This window comes from Delphinus delphis, chromosome 8 (assembly GCF_949987515.2).
Source record: "Delphinus delphis chromosome 8, mDelDel1.2, whole genome shotgun sequence".
NCBI lineage: Eukaryota > Metazoa > Chordata > Mammalia > Artiodactyla > Delphinidae > Delphinus > Delphinus delphis.
Genome location: NC_082690.1, coordinates 62,721,666 through 62,744,063, shown reverse-complemented (window position 1 = coordinate 62,744,063; position 22,398 = coordinate 62,721,666). Strand labels below are relative to the sequence as shown.

The 22,398-nt window shown below is 37.3% G+C and overlaps 1 protein-coding gene across 1 annotated transcript; it reads left to right on the top strand.

The window, feature by feature from the left end:
• Positions 1-2,686: 2,686 nt before the first annotated feature.
• ZNF214 (zinc finger protein 214) lies at positions 2,687-22,365 on the top strand. Its single transcript, XM_060018433.1, has 5 exons — positions 2,687-2,758; positions 2,859-2,917; positions 3,554-3,642; positions 16,008-16,169; positions 20,063-22,365. Exons 1-5 carry the CDS (start codon positions 2,735-2,737, stop codon positions 21,751-21,753), a joined length of 2,025 nt encoding a protein of 674 aa, XP_059874416.1. The 5' UTR covers positions 2,687-2,734; the 3' UTR covers positions 21,754-22,365.
• The last annotated feature ends 33 nt before the right edge of the window (positions 22,366-22,398 follow it).

Genomic DNA, 22,398 nt, shown 5'->3' with positions numbered 1-22,398 from the left:
TTATTCACAAGTCCATACATCTTAAGAGAAGCTATGAATGTTAGAGGTTTTGCTTCTGAAACCATTTCTAACATGCTCATAAAAAACCATGAAATAGAACACATTTATTTCAGGAAAAAATTAAAAACTGAGGAGACTGTTAAAGAAATGAAGTTTTACAAACTGAGTGTCCCAGAACTGTACCTTAGTAAAAATGAATTAGACATTTTTATTTTATTTACATATATCTGACAATATTTGATTTTATGTGAATGCTTACGTTTTATATCATGCATTTTAGTGCAATCTTTTTTGTTTCTTTTTGACTTAGCTCTCCCACTAAAAAAAGCCCCGTGAAGAACATGTTTGCCCTTTATTGCATCATTATTAAAAAAAATTGTTTTGCCTTTTCTCTATTACTTTTGGTAAAATTTAATTTTCCATGCCTTCTTTCCTTTTTTCCTTAGTATATGAGCTGCTGAAGCAAGCACCATGCCTTTTTTCCTTGAAAAGCTAAATAATAAAATTGAAATGCAAGTCTTATTAATTAACAACTACTAGGGAAAAGGCATTTCTGAAAAAATTTATAGATGTCTCCACAAGCCCTTGCAACTGGAAGGAGAGACACCATTCTTCTTCATAAAACTAATCTAACAAGGTGAAAAGTGGAAATCAGTAATAGAATATCCATCTTGTTTTGCTGTGCAATAAGGAGATCTGCATAGATATTCATAATGCTACCATCTTGTTGTATTTCTCCTTATATTGCACTTGAAAGTGTTAGTTGTATGAAGTACTCCTATAAGATACCTGGGCTTTTGAAAGTATTGCAATGCCTTGTGAAAATAACCTTTAACATCTAACATGAATTCTGAGTGATTGTAGTCCTTGTTCTTCTGATAATAATATTACGAATGACATCTCTGTGTTACTAGAAGGTAAAATGCTTGGAGGTTTGTCAAATAAGAAAGCTTGTGATTTCCCTTATCTCCCACAAGCACGTAAAAGTCATGAAATTCCTTTTTTACTAAGAGTCTGAGAGACTTATAGGCCCTCAATTTTCTTCCTATCTTTACTCACAGTGATCTCTCCCAATAAATGAACCACATGAAGAACATCAACTATCTGGAATGTATCCTTTTGCATTTTTTCTCCATGCTTGTATAATTATACTCACAATAACATACACAAACACATACACACACACACTGAGTTACACAATTTGAATTATATTTTTCTGTTTTTTGCATCTTGAATTCCTCACCCAACAAATAATTTTGTGCGTTGGCTATTGATGCTCTCTCCCCATCCCACTTCACTCCACCAAATAGAATGGCTCCATAGTGGATAAAGATTTTTATCCATTTAGTTCACTGTGTATCCCCAGCACCTAGAACAGTGGATGAGTCCATCCACACCTCATGAATGTAAGAAGGGACTGATGTGGAAACAAACATGACAAGTTGAAAGAACAACAATTAGGCCAGAATGGCTAATACGGCAAAAGGGAGCAGAAAAATGAAATATGGAGTCAGAGAGGTAGGGAATTAGATGAGAAAAGTATGGCTCTATATGTAGGGCCATATAGGTCACTGTGAGAACTTTGGCTTTCACTTAGGAATAAGCTAGGGAGCCAAGAAAGGGTTTTGAGCAAATGAATAATCACAATTATGTTTTGATCATCCAGGATCCTCATGAAGGGGATTGGAGTAGCAATAGAAGAAGCAAGGGACCAGTTAATAGTCTATTACAATAATCCAGGTGAGAGAAAATGATGGTAGCAGAGAAGCCTAGGTCTTGGCAGGAAGAGATCAGGGAGGAAAGCCCCACCCGACCAGCGAGTTAGCAGGAGAGAAGCGGGCCCCCATAAAACGAAATTTGAAAAGCCCTCTTCGCGGCTGTGAGACTCGAATTTAGAGACGACGCTACAGCCAGAGCTAGTGGGTTGCCCATTCCGCCGAGTGCGCGAGACAGCAGGCGTTACCACCCCTCGCCCCCCAGGGTGACTGTTTCCCCGAATCCCCGCCCTGACTCCCCTTCCCAGGGGCCCTAAAAACACCTAGAACCGTCCCATTAACGTTAGTATCTTGGGGTGCTCAGCCCGATCCTCGGTTCAGAGGGCCATAGTACACGGTCCTCTCACCCCAGAACGCTGACGCTTTAAGGCCAGGTCGCACCTCGTTCTTTCTGGCCAATCAGGAGACACGTCCTCCGGCGTTTTCCTTTCCTGCCCCGCCTCCTCCCGTCTCCATGGGAACGCTCCGAGTGTCTACTCCGAGGCCTGGGGCTTCGGTTTTGGTCAAGCAGGGCTGCGGCCATTGTTTATTTAGACGGTGTATTTGGGCCGGTCCCCATCCCTCTCCAGAGGCTCCGTAAGTGACGCGGACTCTCGGGAGCACCGAGCCAGAAGCGGACAAGGGCGGGGAGAGCTGTGGCAGGTAGAGAGGCAGAAGAGGGAGGGCCGGGGGCCGAGAAGCCGCTGCGGCTTAGAAATCTCGGACACCAGTGTAGGTGGGTTCTTCACAGCCGCCCTCCCCACGTTTAAACTGAAGAAGGGGAAGGAGAGAGGAGGCAGAGGCAGCTTGGGTCCTGGGGCCGGGGTGCTCGGGGCCGGGAGGTGCTGGGGCGGAGGTCTGGATGGGGAACGGAGGCCTGGATGCGGAACGGAGGCCGCGCGTGTTTCCGCTACAGCAGCCGATGCCGCCGGGATCCAGCTCCGCGAGAACCGTTTGTACGTCTGAATCCGGAGCTTCAGATGTACAAACTCTGGCGGCCCTTGGTGCGTACGGGGAGCCCAAACCTGCCCTGCTCCTGGGACACCGTGAAGCATTTTTCTCTCTAGGGAAAGAGGGCTCTTAACTGTTTATCATTTTCCCCAGGGACCTGTAATCAGCAACGGAGGACCAGGGTGGCAAAGACTCATGCCCCCATTTTACAGGTGAGGAAAGTGAGGCCCTACGAGGTCTAGAAGTTTGGTCTTTTTCGAAGTTCTGCAAGTGGTTGGTGATAGAGTTGAGACTATGATCATGTCCTGGGGGCCCTAGATCTGGGATCTTTTGCTAAGAATCTGTACTCTGATCTAATAGTAAATCCAGTATTTATGTTGTAAGAAGTAGGAGAGGGTGATGGAATTTACCTTTCTACTTAACTGATTGAACAAAATTTTTAAAATATACTTTTAGAAAGAACTGTTTAAGTGTGCTGCTGTTTTTCCAATCTTTTTAAAAAATTGTACATGTTAATAATAAACTAGGAAATTTTTGAGGCTCAGAGAGGTTAAATTACATAGAAAGCATCTTCATTCCTGGAGGGACTAAACTGTGAGATCAAATTCTGTTTTCATGCCCAAACTAGAATTGTACTTTTCTTAGATGGTCAGAAATAAGGTCCTGAGTGCCCGTTGGTACAGCTCTCCTTTCGGGTGCTTGAAAGGGAACAGAAATGTTCTTGGGCTCGTTCTGACCTCTGTCTGGGAGATTTGGGGGTTAACACTCAGTTAGCACGAGGGGATTGTAGTGAGTTTGGGAATTTCAAGTCATGCCCAGTCGTTCATTCCTCCTTTCTTCTCCCTCAGCTCAGCCTTCTCAACACTCCACGCTTCCCCCAAAAAGGAGCACAGAGGAGGAAGGGATGGTCACTATTTCCCTCACAGTCTGATCCCAGGTGAGTCGGATTGTCTTTTCTCATGTATAAAATGCCCCCGGCTTCTCCATGGATAGCGGGAGTAGTGGAGGTGGCCACGGGGATGGATGGACCAGACTGAATAGAACATATTCCTCTTTGCCTGGGAAGCTTTCAAGCCTCCTATGCAGCAAGCCCCTACCTCCTGCCCAGTGTCTTTTCCCAGCAATTACTCATTCAGTCAGCCAGGCATTCAAGCCTACTATATAATTCATACTGTTTTTGATGACCCAAGATGAATAAATACAAAAATGTCTTTCCTTAACCTTGGGGAAACAAACCACATGAGGTTAATAAGAATTTCTAAAGTTATCATACATTAAACGGTGCTGGAATGAGTGGCACTTTTAAGTAAAAGACAGGAACAGGAACTCAGAGTTGAATAATTACTATGAATTGGAAGATATCATTCCAGAAAGGAAGACCATCATTTAGTCTCAGGCAGAATATAAGGGGACAAATAAGGAAACCGGGCTAGTTGCAGTAGAGACATAAGTATGAATGTGTAAGGTAAGGCCATACTCTGGAGGGTTATTAATGTTTAACTGGTTACTTATTCTTGTGTACCACTCAGAGTCCACGGCACATCAACCAGAGACAGCCATTATTGACATTTTGATGTATTTATCAATACTTAGAGCCTTTTATTTAATACTTAATATACATACATACTCACTAATCCGTACAAATACTAGTATGTATGCATATATACACATATGTACAAATATGCAAACATAAATTTAAGATACATATATAAAGAGATGAGTATATATAAAAAAATTTGAATCATTACAGATAGGCTCCATGAGGGCAGGGAATGTTCCTAGTATATAGAACTATGCCTGGCATATAGTGAGCACTCAATGAATATTTATTGAATGTATGAATGGCTGTTATATGTTTAATTTTTTCATTTAACATATGGACATTTTTCCAAGCATGTTTGGATAGCATGAGTATTTTTTTAACATCTTTATTAGAGTATAATTGCTTTACAATGGTGTATCAGTTTCTGCTTTACAACAAAGTGAATCAGTTATACATATACATATGTCCCCATATCTCTTCCCTCTTGCATCTCCCTCCACCCCACCCTCCCTATCCCGCCCCTGTAGGTGGTCACAAAGCACTGAGCTGATCTCCCTGTGCTATGCGGCTGCTTCCCACTAGCTATCTATTTTACGTTTGGTAGTGTATATATGTCCATGCCACTCTCTTTGTCCCAGCTTACCCTTCCCCCTCCCCGTATCTTCAAGTCCATTCTCTAGTACGTCTGCATATTTATTCCAGTCTTGCCCCTAGGTTCTTCTGACCATTTTCTTTTCTTTGTTTTTAGATTCCATATATATGTTAGCATACGGTATTTCTTTTTCTCTTTCTGACTTACTTCACTCTGTATGACAGTCTCTAGGTCCATCCACATCACTACAAATAACTCAGTTTCGTCCTTTTTATGGCTGAGTAATATTCCATTGTATATATATGCCACATCTTCTTTATCCATTCTGGACACTTAGGTTGCTTCCATGTCCTGACTATTGTAAATAGAGCTGCAATGAATATTTTGGTATATGACTCTTTTTGAATTATGATTTTCTCAGGGTATATGCCCAGTAGTGGGATTGCTGGGTCATATGGTAGTTCTATTTTTAGTTTTTTAAGGAACCTCCATACTGTTCTCCATAGTGGCTGTATCAATTTACATTCCCAATGACAGTGCAAGAGGGTTCCCTTTTCTCCACACCCTCTCCAGCATTTATTGTTTGTAGATTTTTTGCTGATGGCCGTTCTGACCTGTGTGAGATGATATCTCATTGTAGTTTTGATTTGCATTTCTCTAATGATTAATGATGTTGAGCATTCTTTCATGTGTCTGTTGGCAATCTGTATATCTTCTTTGGAGAAATGTCTATTTAGGTCTTCTGCCGATTTTTGGATTGGGTTTTGTTTTTTTTTTTTAATTTTTTAAATTTGTTTACTTTTGGCCGTGCTAGGTCTTCGTTGCTGCGCCTGGGCTTCCTCTAGTTGCGGTGAGCCGGGGCTACTCTTCGTTGCGGTGCGTGGGCTTCTCATGGTGGTGGCTTCTCTTCTTGTGCAGCACGGGCTCTAGGCGCCTGGGCTTCAGTAATTGTGGCTCACGGGCTCTAGAGCGCAGGCTCAGTAGTTGTGGCACACAGGCTTAGTTGCTCTGCGACATGTGGCATCTTCCCAGACCAGGGCTCGAACCCGTGTCTCCTGCATTGACAGACGAATTCTTAACCACTGCACCACCAGGGAAGCCCTTTTTTTTGATATTGAGCTGCATGAGTTTCTTGTATGTTTTGGAGATTAATCCTTTGTCAGTTGCTTCATTTGCAAATATTTTCTCCCATTCTGAGGGTTGTCTTTTCGTCTTGTTTATGGTTTCCTTTGCTGTGCAAAAGCTTTTAAGTTTCATTAGGTCCCATTTGTTTATTTTTGGTTTTATTTCCATTTCTCTAGGAGGTGGGTCAAAAAGGATCTTGCTGTGATTTATGTCACAGAGTGTTCTGCCTATGTTTTCCTCTAAGAGTTTGATGGTGTCTGGCCTTACATTTATGTCTTTAATCCATTTTGAGTTTATTTTTGTGTATGGTATTAGGGAGTGTTCTAATTTCATTCTAATTTCATTCTGTCCAGTTTTCCCAGCACCACTTATTGAAGAGACTATCTTTTCTCCACTGTATATTCTTGCTTCCTTTATCAAAGATAAGGTGACCATATGTGCGTGGGTTTATCTCTGGGCTTTCTATCCTGTTCCATTGATCTGTATTTCTGTTTCTGTGCCAGTACCATACTGTCTTGATTACTGTAGCTTTGTAGTATAGTCTGAAGTCCAGGAGCCTGATTCCTCCAGCTCCGTTTTTCTTTCTCAAGATTGCTTTGGCTATTCGGGGTCTTTTGTGACTCCATACAAATTGTGAAGTTTTTTGTTCTAGTTCTGTGAAAAATGCCATTGGTAGTTTGATAGGGATTGCATTGAATCTGTAGATTTTGGGTAGTAGAGTCATTTTCACAGTGTTGATTCTTCCAATCCAAGAACATGGTATATCTCTCCTTCTATCTGTATCATCTTTAATTTCTTTCATCAGTGTCTTATAATTTTCTGCATACAGGTCTTTTGTCTCCTTAAGTAGGTTTATTCCTAGATATTTTATTATTTTTGTTGCAGTGGTAAATGGGAGTGTTTTCTTAATTTCACTTTCAGATTTTTCATTAGTGTGTAGGAATGCAAGAGATTTCTGTGCATCAATTTTGTATCCTGCTACTTTACCAAATTCATTGATTAGCTCTAGTAGTTTTCTGGTAGCATCTTTAGGATTCTCTATGTATAGTATCATGTCATCTGCAAACAGTGACAGCTTTACTTCTTCTTTTGTGATTTGGATTCCTTTTATTTCTTTTTCTTCTATGATTGCTGTGGCTAAAACTTCCAAAACTATGTTGAATAATAGTGGTGAGAGTGGGCAGCCTTGTCTCGTTCCTGATCTTAGTGGAAATGGTTTCAGTTTTTCACCATTGAGAACGATGCTGGCTGTGGGTTTGTCATATATGGCCTTTATTATGTTGAGGAAAGTTCCCTCTATGCCTACTTTCTGCAGGGTTTTTATCATAAATGGGTGTTGAATTTTGTCAAAATCTTTCTCTGCATCTATTGAGATGATCATATGGCTTTTCTCCTTCAATTTGTTAATATGGTGTATCACGTTGATTGATTTGCGTATATTGAAGAATCCTTGCATTCCTGGGGTAAACCCCACTTGATCATAGTGTATGAGCCTTTTAATGTGCTGTTGGATTCTGTTTGCTAGTATTTTGTTGAGGACTTTTGCATCTATGTTCCTCAGTGATATTGGCCTGTATTTTTCTTTCTTTGTGACATCTTTCTCTGGTTTTGGTATCAGAGTGATGGTGGCCTCGTAGAATGAGTTTGGGAGTGTTCTTCCCTCTGCTATATTTTGGAAGAGTTTGAGAAGGATAGGTGTTAGCTCTTCTCTAAATGTTTGATAGAATTCGCCTGTGAAGCCATCTGGTCCTCGGCTTTTTTTTGTTGGAAGATTTTTAATCACAGTTTCAATTTCAGTGCTTGTGATTGGTCTGGTCATATTTTCTATTTCTTCCTGGTTCAGTCTTGGAAGGTTGTGCATTTCTAAGAATTTGTCCATTTCTTCCAGGTTTCCATTTTATTGGCATATAGTTGCTTGTAGTAATCTCTCATGATCCTTTCTATTTCTGCAATGTCAGTTGTTACTTCTCTTTTTTCATTTCTAATTCTATTTATGAGTCTTCTCCCTCTTCTTCTTGATAAGTCTGGCTAATGGTTTATTAATTTTGTTTATCTTCTCAAAGAACCAGCTTTTAGTTTTATTGATCTTTGCTATCGTTTCCTTCATTTCTTTTTCATTTATTTCTGATCTGATCTTTATGATTTCTTTTCTTCTGCTAACTTTGGGGGTTTTTTGTTCTTCTTTCTCTAATTGCTTTAGGTGTAAGATTACATTGTTTATTTGAGATGTTTCTTGTTTCTTAAGGTAGGCTTGTATAGCTATAAACTTCCCTCTTAGAACTGCTTTTGCTGCATCCCATAGATTTTGGGTCATTGTGTTTTCATTGTCATTTGTTTCTAGGTATTTTTTGATTTCCCTTTTGATTTCTTAAGTGATCTCTTGGTTATTAAGTAGTGTGTTGTTTAGCCTCCATGTGTTTGTATTTCTTACAGGTTTTTTCCTGTAATTGATATCTAGTCTCATAGTGTTGTGGTCGGAAAAGATACTTGATACAATTTCAATTTCCTTAAATTTACCAAGGCTTGATTTGTGACCCAAGATATTATCTGTCCTGGAGAATGTTCCGTGAGCACTTGAGAAGAATGTGTATTCTCTTGTTTTTGGATGGAATGTCCTATAAATATCAATTAAGTCCATCTTGTTTAATGTATCATTTAAAGCTTGTGTTTCCTTATTTATTTTCATTTTGGATGATCTGTCCATTGGTGAAAGTGTGGTGTTAAAGTCCCCTACTATGATTGTGTTACTGTTGATTGTATTATGTCAATATGAATATTGACATAATATGAAAGGATAATCAGGGAGATAAATAAAGTGGAGATTGACCACTTTCAACATATATTTATTGGTCATTTGCATTACTTCTTTGATAAATTGACTCAAATTACCTTTTTCCTACTGAATTTTTTGTTTCCACTTGATAGAATGTACTCAGTATGTAAAATATGGAAGCCATTTGTTATATGCTGTAAATATTTCTTTAGGTTATCATTTGCCTTTTACTTTTAAGGACTTCTTTGTTTATATGACTTAAATTTGTATAAAGTGAATCTTCTTTTTATTTATATGTATAGTTTTATACAGCACTAGCTGACAGCTCAACATCACTCTCAGGAGAGGTCCAAACCAGAACTGCCCAGCCAAGCTACCCGTGAATTTCTGACCCAGAGAAACCATGAAAGATAATAATTATTGTTTTAAGCCACTCAGGTTTGAAGTAACTAGTTGTGTGGCAGTAGATTATAAACACAGGTGTTGCTGCATTTTATTGGCCTTATGTTTTACTTTATTTCTGAAGTTTATGTCAATATTCATTAGTAATATAGATCTGTAGTTTTCTGATTTTGCTGTCTCAGTGTTTTCCTGAGTTTCTTAAAATTTTTGATAACTCTTTTATATGCCTTGGAATAGTTTAATAGAATCACATTATTTGTTCTTTGCAAATCTGAAAGAATTCATTTAAGGAAACTTTTGGGTTGTTATTGTGAAGGCCATATTTCTTTGATGACCAGTTTCTTTCAAAATATCTGATCTGTTCAGAATTTTTCCCTTTTCTTGGGGCTATATCAAATGGTTTTCTAGGAAAAAATACATTTTCCATTCAGATTTATGTTCTAAAGAATGGTGGAAAGTGCCCACCTAATGTTCAATTAAATTTTTATCTGTTGCTTTTTCACTAATCTCATTTCTAACTTTTTTCTCTTTGTGCCAACCCCTTTTTCTTTTCTTTTATAGCTAGTCAGGGCTATAAAAGAACTGGCCCTTGGATTCATTTAACAATGGTAAATGTTTTTCAATCCTAACATATTCTTTTACTAACTCTATAACTTTCCCTTTAACATTTAAGTGTTTAATCCATCTAGTGTCCCATTGTATATGATATCAAATTGGAATCCAGCTTTATTTTTTCTCATAAAGTTAATCGGTTTCACACCACCATCTAGTGTAAATAATCCATTCTTCTTTGATTTTTAATGCCATCTTTATTGTTAATAAGTTTTCATATATAAACAAGTACATTGCTTAGGCTCTGAGTCCTCAATTCTGTTCTACTGGTCTATTTGTTCTGATTTTACTACTGTAGTTTGGTGGTATGTCAGTATCTAGTAGAACAAGTCTTCTTGCTTGGTTTACTTAAGTCTTTATGGACTTCTTTTCCCTTCCTATAAATTTTAGGGAAAAAAAGTATATCGTTCCTCAAAAAATCCAGCTAGAAATTCGACTGGAGGTATATTGAATTTGAGTCATCTCATCCAAGAACATGGAGGCATGCTTCTCCCTTTATTCAGATAATCTTTTTTCTACTTTATTGGAATTTGAAAGTTGTCTTCAAAGATAAAACTACCTTTTTATAAGATAGTTGTTTTTTTGGGTTTCTTTGCTGTTGTGAATATCTTGTTTTCTGGTAGTTGATTGCTGACACCGTGATGTTTTTGCTTTATTGTGTCTGGTAATTTTGCTGAGCTTTTTATCAGTTTATGGTTTATCCACATACTCTTGTTTTTCTAGGTAGATTGCCATAACATATGCAAATAATGACGTTTTATGTTTTTTCTTCTAATCCTTAGCTTCTTATTTCTTTTTCTTTTCTTATAGTATTTGTCAGAACCCTTAGTACTATTTTGAAAGCAGTGGTGATGGTGGGCATTCTTATCTTGTTACCATCGTAAAGGAAATACGTATAAAATTTCTCCATTAAGCTTAATGTTTGATGTAGATTCTTAGTATCAGTATATAACCTTTACCTATTTAGGTAGTTTCTTTTTATTTCTAGTTGGCTAAAAGTTTTTGTAAGACCTTTATAGGCGGTGAACATTATGATCTTTATCACACAATTTTTCTGCATCAGTTGAGATAATTGTGGTTTTCTTCTGTGGTCTATTAGTATAGTGAATTATGTTGATTAATTTTCTCATGTTGAACTGTCCTCCATTCCTGTTATAAATTATGCTTTATCATTTTTTCATACATATCTGAATTCAGTTAGCTAATATCTATTTAGGATTTTTTACATATCTATCAAACTTAAAAATGGGCCTATAGTTTTCTTTTGTATTGTTCTTATCAGGTCTTGTAATCAATATTACACTGGCCATATAATGAGCTAGTAATTTTCACTTTCTATTTTCTAAAACAATTTGATTATAATAGTAATTAACTGTTAATTGAACATTTGCGAGAACTCAACTGTAAAACTCTTTGGACCTTTGATTTTGGGGGAGGGAGAAAGAATCTTGGCTGCCATTTCAGTTTCCTTTAATACCTACTGGTATGTAATTTTATATTACTCTTAAAATCTATTTTGGCATTTTATATTGGCATTGTGTACTAGGAATTTGTCCTTTTATATAGATGTTCAAGTGTATTTGCATATAGTTCATAATGCTTTTGTATTATTTTAAGTCTTATGTCTGTGGTTATTTCCTCATTTTGTCCAGTATTTTGTTTATAATCATCTTTTCAAAAAAAATTAGACTTGCAGAGATCTGACTTATTAAATTTTTTTTTTGACATTAAATTTTCAAGAGCATCTTTTGGCCTTATGCATTTCCACATCATCTATTTGTTTATTGCCCCTTTGGCTTTCAGCTTTATCCTTCTTTTTTGAAGTTTGCTCTTTTTTTTTAGAGGGGGAGGGTTTTTGTTTTCTGAGTTTCTGAGTTGAATGCTTAGGTTGATTATATGTAGCCATTCTTATTTCCTTTTAGTACTTACTTATCTGGGTCTTGAAAATTTTGATGTGTAATTATTATTATTCAATTCAAATTTTCTTAATTATCATTATATTTTCCTTTTAAATTTAAGGGCTATTTAATATGTTACTTGGGTTCCAGAAGTGTGGATTTTTAAATTCCATTGTTAATAGTTCCTAATTTTATTACCTTGTATCTAGAGAATGTATTCTGCATTATGTTGATAATTTGGAATTTATTGAGATTCCTTTTATAGACCAATACATGGTCAATCTTGTAACAGTATTGTGGGTTCATGAAAATAATGTGTATTTAGTGTTTTGGGAGTATAGAATTCAACACAGAAAAAATAACTCGAGTATTAATTGTACTGTTTAGTCTTTATATTGTTGAGTTCTTTGGTTTTACTTGATCTATCATTTTCTGAGAGGAGTGTATTAATATCTATAATTACAATCAATGGTGTATATATTATATCTCCTTGAACTTACGATAGTTGTTACTTAATACATTTTGAAATTTTATTTGTGGGTGCAGTTTAATTATAATGGATATTTTTTGGTCTTACTATTTATTAATACAGAAAAAAAACTGTGTTTTTGTCCCTTATATTTTTGCCATAAATTTTTTATTGGGATATAACTGACATTAGTTTCAGGTATACAACATGATTCTATATTTGTAGATATTGTAAAATGATCACCACAATATGTCTAGTTAACATCCATCACCACACATAGTTACAAACTTTTTGCCGTAAATTTTATCTCAGCTGAAGTTAAGTTTGTCATTACAGCTTTCTTTTGGTTCGTATTTGTGTGGAATATGTTGTTCCATCCTTTTATTCCCATGTTTTTTTTCTTTTTAGTGTGTCTCTTCTAAACCACATGTTGAATCTCATTTTCTTAACCTACAAATCTGTGTCTTTTAATCTGTGAGATTAAGCTATTCACATTTACTATAATTACTGTTATTTTTGCTATCATATGGTCCCCATCTTCTCTCACCCCCCACCCTCTGATATATAGTCTTGGAGCAATTCTGACAAAATCTTAATTCTGGTGGGTGGTACACCAAGAGCAATAATTTCATTTCTCATAAAATTACTCTGTTAATCTAGGGTAATACTTTTTCCTTTGATTTTACCTTATGTAATATTAATATTGCAAAACCTACTTTATTTATTTATTTATTTATTTTCCGGTACGCGGGCCTCTCACTGCTGCGGCCTCTCCCGTTGCGGAGCAACAGGCTCCGGACGCGCAGGCTCTGCGGCCATGGCTCACGGGCCCAGCCGCTCTGCGGCATGTGGGATCTTCCTGGACCGGGGCACGAACCTGCGTCCCCTGAATCGGCAGGCGGACTCCCAACCACTGCGCCACTAGGGGAGCCCCTACTTTATTTTGGTCTATATTTTTCTGTTATAGATTAGCCTGTCTTTTCATTTTTAATCTTCTAGAATTCAGTAGTTTGGAGTGTCTTCTAAGCAATATGCCTCTATATTTTAAAACTGTTTTAGTATCCTTTTGTCTATTAATAATTTTACTTGCCATCTTAATTTATGCTTTCTATAATTTTTTTCCTCTATAGACTTGTACTTACTAATTTTGAATGTAGGTATTCCGCTTTTAACTTTCTAGTGGGGGAGAATATTTTTAACAAATTTTTAAAAATATTTTCAAAGTTTTACAGTGTTTTTTAGTAAACTGAAATGCACATGCCTGGTGGTTCTAATTCTGGAAATGTATCTTCTAGAAATATTACGAGTGTTCAATGATGTATTTAAGAGAGTTGTTCACTGCTATATTATGATAGCCAGAAAACTGGAAATAATCTTCATCAGTATGGGAACAGTTAAATTTTGGAACATCATAACATGAAATGCTATGCAACTTTTACAACAATACATCAACCATCTATTTCTGCATAATAAATTATATGTAGCAGCTTAAAACAACAAACATTTATTATCTCAGTTTCTAAGGGTCAGGAATCTGGGAACAGTATAGCAGTGTGGTTCTGGCTCAGGGTTTCACACGAGGTTGCAGTCAAGCTGTCAGCAGGACTACAGTTCATTGGAAGCCTTCACTGGGGCTGGAGGATCCACTTCTAAGATGGTTCACTCACATGGCTGTTGGCAGATGCCTCATTTCTTACTGAGGACAGAAGGCCTCAGTTCCTCACCACATGGGCCTTTCTACAGGGCTGCCTAACTATTCATACAGTGTGTTAGGTAGCTTCTCCTAGAGTGACTGATCCAAGAAAAAAAGCATGGAGGAAGCTGCAGTGCCTCTTATGAGCTAGTCTTGAAAGATGCACACCATTGCCTCCCCTTCTGCTTTTTTTTCCTGTTCATCAGAAGTAAGTCCCTAACCCAGGCCACATTCAAGGGGTGGGGAATTAGGCTCCACCTTTTGAAGGGAAAGGTATCAAATAATTTCTGGACATATTTTAAAATCACCACGAATAACATAGGCCTATATGTACTGAAACGGGAAGTTGTATACTACATATTATGTAAAAAAAGCAGACTGCAGAATTATCATGTCTGTGTTATGAAGAAAACATTAGTGGGGTATGTATGTATGAAAAAAGGTCCGTAAGGACACAGTGAAAACTATAGTGGTTATTTCTTAAATTATTTGGGGAGGGTAGACTTAATTTTTACTTATATTACTTCAGCATTGTTACAATTTTTATGAACTTTCAGTAAAAAAAAAAAAAATGAGGCTCTTAATCTCTAGTATATTTTTTAAAATAAATTCCTAAATCTTAGTATTTACTGAACATTTTAAATTGAACTTTACAATTGAGAATGTGTCATCAAAGAAAAATGAATTTGTCACATAACCAACTTATGATTTATTCTTTCTACTAAAATATTTTTAGACAGAATACATGCATTTATCTCTTCTACTTTCTAAAACTGCATAGATATAGTAAAAAACCAAGAAATTTATGAACTTACAATGATGAAGCCGAAGAGCCATCAGCAAATGAGAAATTTCAACAAAATCCTGGATGGCAACAGTAGGCATAGTGGTAAGAGCCACATAGGGCTGAAGATGTTACATCCTAGAATACTCAGCAGGGGAATATAGACAAGAAAGGAACTGATGAGCCCTGTGAACTTTGGAGAGGCTCAAATCCATACACCATTTGGGGCAGAGGGCCAGCCACAAAAGAAGACCCTAAAATATTTCCAGAGAGGAAAGAAAAAGTTGCCCACAAAGGAATTACAGTTTGTTTGTTCTTTAAATCAGTCTTGGCAACACTAAAAGCTTATAAACAGTGAAGCAGTTTTGAGAAAAATTCTTTTCACTCTCGAATTCTACACCCAGCCACTTATGAGGGATAGTAATAAAGACTTAAGGCATACAGTGATTCAAATGATTCTTGGGAATCTTTCCTAGTAACCGTGTTTGGACATTCTCCTTTGAAGAAAACCTCGCCTGTTTCTCGCCTTTGCTTTCTTCGATGGCCACAGGCTTAACATTCACAGGCTTGATTTGAACTCATGTTGTTATGTGCCTCCCAATTAATGGTGTAAAATCACAAAAGAAGAAGAGTCATATGAACTTGAAATGGAGCACTAACGAGGAGCCGGCCCTGACTGGAGCAGGATGATGGACTTTTCCAAAATAAAAGGGGTGGGTGAGGGGATGAGACACTTGATAAAATAGATTATATAAAGCCTTCTGAAAAATCAAAAAATTGAGGACAGTAAATTTATTAAATAAAAATTAAACAGGTAATTCCCCCCACAAAAAAATGGTATATAATCATATTCAAAATTATATAAGTACTGCTTATTGATTTAACCAGAAAATTAGTGCTAATGCTACGGGTGGTAATCTAATTCCTCATCTCACAGTGGGAAGTAAACAGTCTAAAGTGATCAACCATGAAGCAATAATATAAGCAACATGAAGCAATATTGTTACAGTTGGCAAATAGTTCTGGTCCAGAGTATGTAGACCTGGGTCCTAGCTGCAGTACCTCCAGGTCCATGATCCTGGGAATTAATCTTTTTCAACCATTATTACTAATGTGTAAAATGAGGATAATAATAGTATCTACAACATAGGATTGCCGTGAGGATTACTTGAAGTATATGTGAAGAGTACTTACTTGGCTCAGTGGTTAGCAGACAAATGCTATATAAATGTTTCTTATGATGGTGATGGTGTTCAATGATTGGATACATTATTTAAGTACTTGACCTCTTATTATGTCTCCTCTTACCTTTCTTGTTTTTCTTCATTATTGGAGTTATTTCTTTTTCTTTTTGGTTTACCACTTATGTAACCTGCTGAATGTCTTTTTCTTTGTCCGTCTTCTCACTTAGATTTCTTCTTCCTGGAAAGCCTGATCTTCGACCAGATGGCAGTAACATTTGAAGATGTGACTGTTAATTTTACTTGGGAGGAGTGGAAATTCTTGGATTCTTCTCAAAAAAAGCTCTACAGAGAGGTCATGTGGGAGAACTACACAAATGTCATGTCAGTAGGTAAATTATCCCGACTCTTAGGGAATAAGGTTAGTTTATTCTGGGACCAGTTTTTTTTTTTTAACATCTTTATTGGGGTATAATTGCTTTACAACGGTGTGTTAGTTTCTGCTTTATAGCAAAGTGAATCAGTTATACATATACATATGTTCCCATATCTCTTCTCTCTTGCGTCTCCCTCCCTCCCACCCTCCCTATCCCACCCCTCCAGGTGGTCACAAAGCACCGAGCTGATATCCCTGTGCTATGCGGCTGCTTCCCACTAGCTATCTACCTTACATTTGGTAGTGTATATATGTCCATGCCTCTCTCTCGCTTTGTCACAGCTCACCCTTCCCTCTCCCCATATCCTCAAGTCCATTTTCCAGTGGGTCTGTGTCTTTATTCTTGTCTTACCCCTAGGTTCTTCATGACATTTTTTTTTCTTAAATTCCATATATATGTGTTAGCATACAGTATTTGTCTTTCTCTTTCTGACTTACTTCACTCTGTATGACAGACTCTAGGTCTATCCATCTCATTACAAATAGCTCAATTTCGTTTCTTTTTATGGCTGAGTAATATTCCATTGTATATATGTGCCACATCTTCTTTATCCATTCATCTGATGATGGGCACTTAGGTTGTCTCCATCTCCGGGCTATCGTAAATAGAGCTGCAATGAACATTTTGGTACATGACTCTTTTTGAATTATGGTTTTCGCAGGGTATATGCCCAGTAGTGGGATTGCTGGGTCATATGGTAGTTCTTCTATTTGTATTTTTTTAAGGAACATCCATACTGTTCTCCACAGTGGCTGTATCAATTCACATTCCCACTAGCAGTGCAGGAGGGTTCCCTTTTCTCCACACCCTCTCCAGCATTTATTGTTTCTAGATTTTTTGATGATGGCCATTCTGACTGGTGTGAGATGATATCTCATTGTAGTTTTGATTTGCATTTCTCTAATGATTAATGATGTTGAGCATTCTTTCATGTGTTTGTTGGCAGTCTGTATATCTTCTTTGGAGAAATGTCTGTTTAGGTCTTCTGCCCATTTTTGGATTGGGTTGTTTGTTTTTTTGTTATTGAGCTGCATGAGCTGCTTGTAAATTTTGGAGATTAATCCTTTGTCAGTTGCTTCATTTGCAAATATTTTCTCCCAATCTGAGGGTTGTCTTTTCGTCTTATGGTTTCCTTTGCTGTGCAAAAGCTTTGAAGTTTCATCAGGTTCCATTTGTTTATTTTTGTATTTATTTCCATTTCTCTAAGAGGTGGGTCAAAAAGGATCTTGCTGTGATTTATGTCATAGAGTGTTCTGCCTATGTTTTCCTCTAAGAGTTTGATAGTTTCTGGCCTTACATTTAGGTCTTTAATCCATTTTGAGCTTATTTTTGTGTATGGTGTTAGGGAGTGATCTAATCTCATACTTTTACATGTAGCTGTCCAGTTTTCCCAGCACCACTTATTGAAGAGGCTGTCCTTTCTCCCCTGTACATTCCTGCCTCCTTTATCAAAGATAAGGTGACCATATGTGCATGGGTTTATCTCTGGGCTTTCTATCCTGTTCCATTGATCTGTATTTCTGTTTTTGTGCCAGTACCATACTGTCTTGATTACTGTAGCTTTGTAGTATAGTCTGAAGTCCGGGAGCCTGATTCCTCCAGCTCCATTTTTCATTCTCAAGATTGCTTTGGCTATTCGGGGTCTTTTGTGACTCCATACAAATTGTGAAGTTTTTTGTTCTAGTTCTGTGAAAAATGCCAGTGGTAGTTTGATAGGGATTGCATTGAATCTGTAGATTGCTTTGGGTAGTAGATTCATTTTCACAATGTTGACTCGCCCAATCCAAGAACATGGTATATCTCTCCATCTATTTGTATCATCTTTAATTTCTTTCATCAGTGTCTTATAATTTTCTGCATAAGGGTCTTTTGTCTCCTTAGGTAGGTTTATTCCTAGATATTTTATTATTTTTGTTGCACTGGTAGATGGGAGTGTTTTCTTGATTTCACTTTCAGATTTTTCATCATTAGTGTATAGGAATGCAAGAGATTTCTGTGCATTAATTTTGTATCCTGCTACTTTACCAAATTCATTGATTAGCTCTAGTAGTTTTCTGGTAGCATCTTTAGGATTCTCTATGTATAGTATCATGTCATCTGCAAACAGTGACAGCTTTACTTCTTCTTTTTTTTATGATTTGGATTCCTTTTATTTCTTTTTCTTCTATGATTGCTGTGGCTAAAACTTCCAAAACTATATTGAATAATAGTGGTGAGAGTGGGCAACCTTGTCTCGTTCCTGATCTTAGTGGAAATGCTTTCAGTTTTTCACCATTGAGAACGATGCTGGCTGTGGGTTTGTCATATATGGCCTTTATTATGTTGAGGAAAGTTCCCTCTATGCCTACTTTCTGCAGGGTTTTTATCATAAATGGGTGTTGAATTTTGTCAAAATCTTTCTCTGCATCTAGTGAGATGATCATATGGTTTTTCTCCTTCAATTTGTTAATATGGTTTATCATATTGATTGATTTGCATATATTGAAGAATCCTTGCATTCCTGGAATAAACCCCACTTGATCATGGTGTATGGTCCTTTTAATGTGCTGTTGGATTCTGTTTGCTAGTATTTTGTTGAGGACTTTTGCATCTATGTTCCTCAGTGATATTGGCCTGTAGTTTTCTTTTTTTGTGACATCCTTGTCTGGTTTTGGTATCAAGGTGATGGTGGCCTTGTAGAATGAATTTGGGAGTGTTCCTCCCTCTGCTATATTTTGGAAGAGTTTGAGAAGGATAGGTGTTAGCTCTTCTCTAAATGTTTGGTAGAATTCACCTGTGAAGCCATCTGGCTGGGACCAGTTTTGTTGAGTATTTTGGTTATTAGGGTGCTATATTGAGGTAGAACAACCATTCTCAAAAATGGTTCTTAAATCACATGAGAAATAGAAGGTAAAGAAAGCAAGATAGCTTCCAAAACATTTTGGCTATGTAATTAATAGGTATTTGTGATTCTTATTTATTTTCTAGATTACACTTAAAGCACAGATTTCTGCCCATAATTTTGTGCAATCCTCAATTTGTTCTCTCTTCATGTTCTATTTGTAAGTTAGCTTTTGCTGTATAACAAACTACCCCAAACTTAGTGACTTAAAACAAACTGTGTTATTTTTCATGATTCTAGTTGGTTAGATGGATCTTCTATCATTGAGTGACTTGATTGGGGCTGGATGGTCTAAGATGAAGCTGGACAGCCTGAATAGCAGTTGGTCAGTATCAGTGTTATAACAGGCATGTATTGACCATATGTCTCTCTTCAAGGAGGCCAGCCCAGGCTCATTTACATGGTGGTGATCACAGGACTGTCAAAACCAGCAAGAGAGGCCAAGCCCCAATGCACAAGCACTTTGCGAATCTCTGCTTGTCTCACTTTTGTTCCAGTGGCCAAAGCAAATTATATAGCCAAGCCTAGAGTCACTGTGTAAGGGGAACACTCAAAGATGTAGATAAAGCAGAGAATTTTTTCCCCCAATCTACTATACTATTTTAGAACAGAAAAATAGAAACAATATTTTATTTCTTATAATAATGTCCCAAATAGAGTAATCTAATTAAATCTCAGTCTTTAAGACTATTTCCGTTAAACCAGTCAGGCTTTCTCTTTTATTTCTAACAGTACCTGGTAAGTAGTAGATGCTCAAGATATGTTTGTTGAATGAATGAATACATCTATGAATGAAAAAACAAATGAATTCCACACCCAAATATGGAGCAGCCTAAGTCATAACACTTCTTTCCCACTTGCACCCACACATATATTCCTGTAATTCTGGAGCTTGTTGATTGAGATACTTGGAAATTTTTAAGCACAGCTTTCATCTTACCACTGGGTTATCTGCTTATTTTTCTAGGAAACTGTAAAGAGAGCTACAGACTCGAAGAAGAAAGATTCAGATATTTTGAACATGAACATCTTTCCTGCTGGCAAGGCTGGAGGAATGCCAGCACTCAGATATATGATAATCAGATCTATGTGGAAATGGTTCAAGGTATAGATTCCAAAGACCTAAAGCAGCAACACCTTTCTCACTCTCAAGAGTGGTTAATACTCTTCACACAAGGACCAGGGTTTGGGAACTATGAACTGACTTTTGAAGGTAAAATTCCCAGGAACTTAAAATATACGAAGTTTATACCTTGTCAATCCTTAGAAACAAAACACACTGAAGACAATGGTAGAGAAATCTATGTGAGTGATTCACGTGGTTTTCAAGGACGCAGATACCATGTTGTCATATCCAGGAAAAATCTCTCTGTGGAAAGAGAACAGAAGCTCATAGGTCCGCATTCTTATATCCCAGGAGAGGAAGCCCTTCCAGAGTACATTGGGGAGATATGCCAAAATGACCTGCTGAAAGGCTCTGTGGAAGAGAAATACTGTGGATATAATAAATGTAAAGAAAGTTATTATTGGAACTCACAGTGTGTTCACAAGAGAAATCAACTTGGAGAAAAGTTGTATCCATGCTCCATCAGCACAGCATGCTTCACTCAGAGATCAGACCTATACAGACATCCAAGAATCCACATAGGTAAGAAGCCGTACAGATGTAATGAAGGTGCCAGTAATTTTAGTCAGAGCTTCGGTGTTCACTTTCATCAGAGAGTCCACCCAGGGGAGGTACCTTATATATGTAATGTGTGTAGTAAGAGCTTCAGTCAGATCTCCAGTCTTCACTGTCATCAAAGAGTCCACACAGAAGAGAAACTCTATAGACTGCAGTGTGATAAGGACCTCGGTAGAAATTCATTACTTCACATTCACCAGAGACTTCACATAGGAGAGAAGCCTTTTAAGTGTGATCAGTGTGGTAAGAGTTTTAGTCGGAGTTCAGTACTTCATGTTCATCAGAGAGTCCACACAGGAGAAAAACCATATAAGTGTGATGAGTGTGGTAAGGGCTTCAGTCAGAGTTCAAATCTTCGAATCCATCAGTTAGTCCACACAGGAGAAAAGTCCTATAAATGTGATGACTGTGGTAAGGGCTTTACCCAGCGCTCAAATCTTCAAATCCATCAGAGGGTGCATACAGGAGAGAAGCCTTACAAATGTGACGACTGTGGGAAGGACTTCAGTCACAGCTCAGATCTTCGCATTCATCAGAGGGTCCATACAGGGGAGAAGCCCTATACTTGTCATGAATGTGGGAAGGGCTTCAGCAAGAGTTCCAAACTTCACACTCACCAAAGAGTACATACTGGAGAGAAACCCTATAAATGTGAACAGTGTGGGAAGGGCTTCAGTCAGCGTTCTCATCTTCTCATTCATCAGAGAGTCCACACAGGAGAAAAACCCTATAAATGTGATGATTGTGGAAAGGGCTTTAGTCACAGCTCAAATCTTCACATTCATCAGAGGGTCCACACAGGAGAGAAGCCTTATCAATGTGCTAAGTGTGGTAAGGGTTTCAGCCATAGCTCAGCTCTTCGAATTCATCAAAGAGTCCACATGGGAGAAAAGATTCATAAATGCCATGAGTATTATAAGGGGTTCGATCAGAATTCACATCTTCACAGTAATCGCAGAAGAAAAACCTTATAATTCTGTTCATTTAGTTATAACAGCTTTAATCAAAGCTTCACCTTAAGCCCAGTAAATGCTGCTGGGAAGAAAATTCTGTAAATAACCCAAATAATCCCAAGCAACATTTACTGTTTCCCCTAATTCCTACTAAAAATCATTTGCTTTAAGAGGAGATCCTTAGGAGGATATTTTAAATTAAAATGTATTTTCTTTTTCTACAATAAATATTATGCATAGTCATTATAAAATATATAGAAGAGTCAAGAAGAAAACTTTTCATCCTGTTTCATTCTAAGCCTTTTTTCCTGTGCATTTTCATGTGCATGAAGTCATACTGTATGTTCAATTTTATATTTTCACTGACTTCAAAACATTTTCTTATATTTTGGTTTGAATTGAAATTGGCTAGCTATAAATGAAATAGCATCTTGACTCACCTGTAAAGTCCCTAAGAAGCTACAGGAAAAAAAATGAAAACACATAAAACTTGAAACTCAAACTGGTAGACAACAAGTTCTCAAATGTTGAAGAACTAACTAAAGGGCCAGTAAATTTGGAAAACAACGTATGACCCTTATCCAAGATAGGGTATCTTAGAGATGTTATTTCTGTCACCCAGAAAACTCAAGAACCAGCCTTTTGTTGCAGGGGTGCTGCACTATG

Excerpts from the sequence above, each read along its gene's own strand:
- ZNF214 (XM_060018433.1), top strand. The coding sequence starts at position 2,735 with ATGTACAAACTCTGGCGGCCCTTG. Across the intron at positions 3,643-16,007 it reads CCCTCACAGTCTGATCCCAG|ATTTCTTCTTCCTGGAAAGC; the intron begins GTGAGTCGGATT and ends CTTCTCACTTAG. Across the intron at positions 16,170-20,062 it reads CACAAATGTCATGTCAGTAG|GAAACTGTAAAGAGAGCTAC; the intron begins GTAAATTATCCC and ends TTATTTTTCTAG.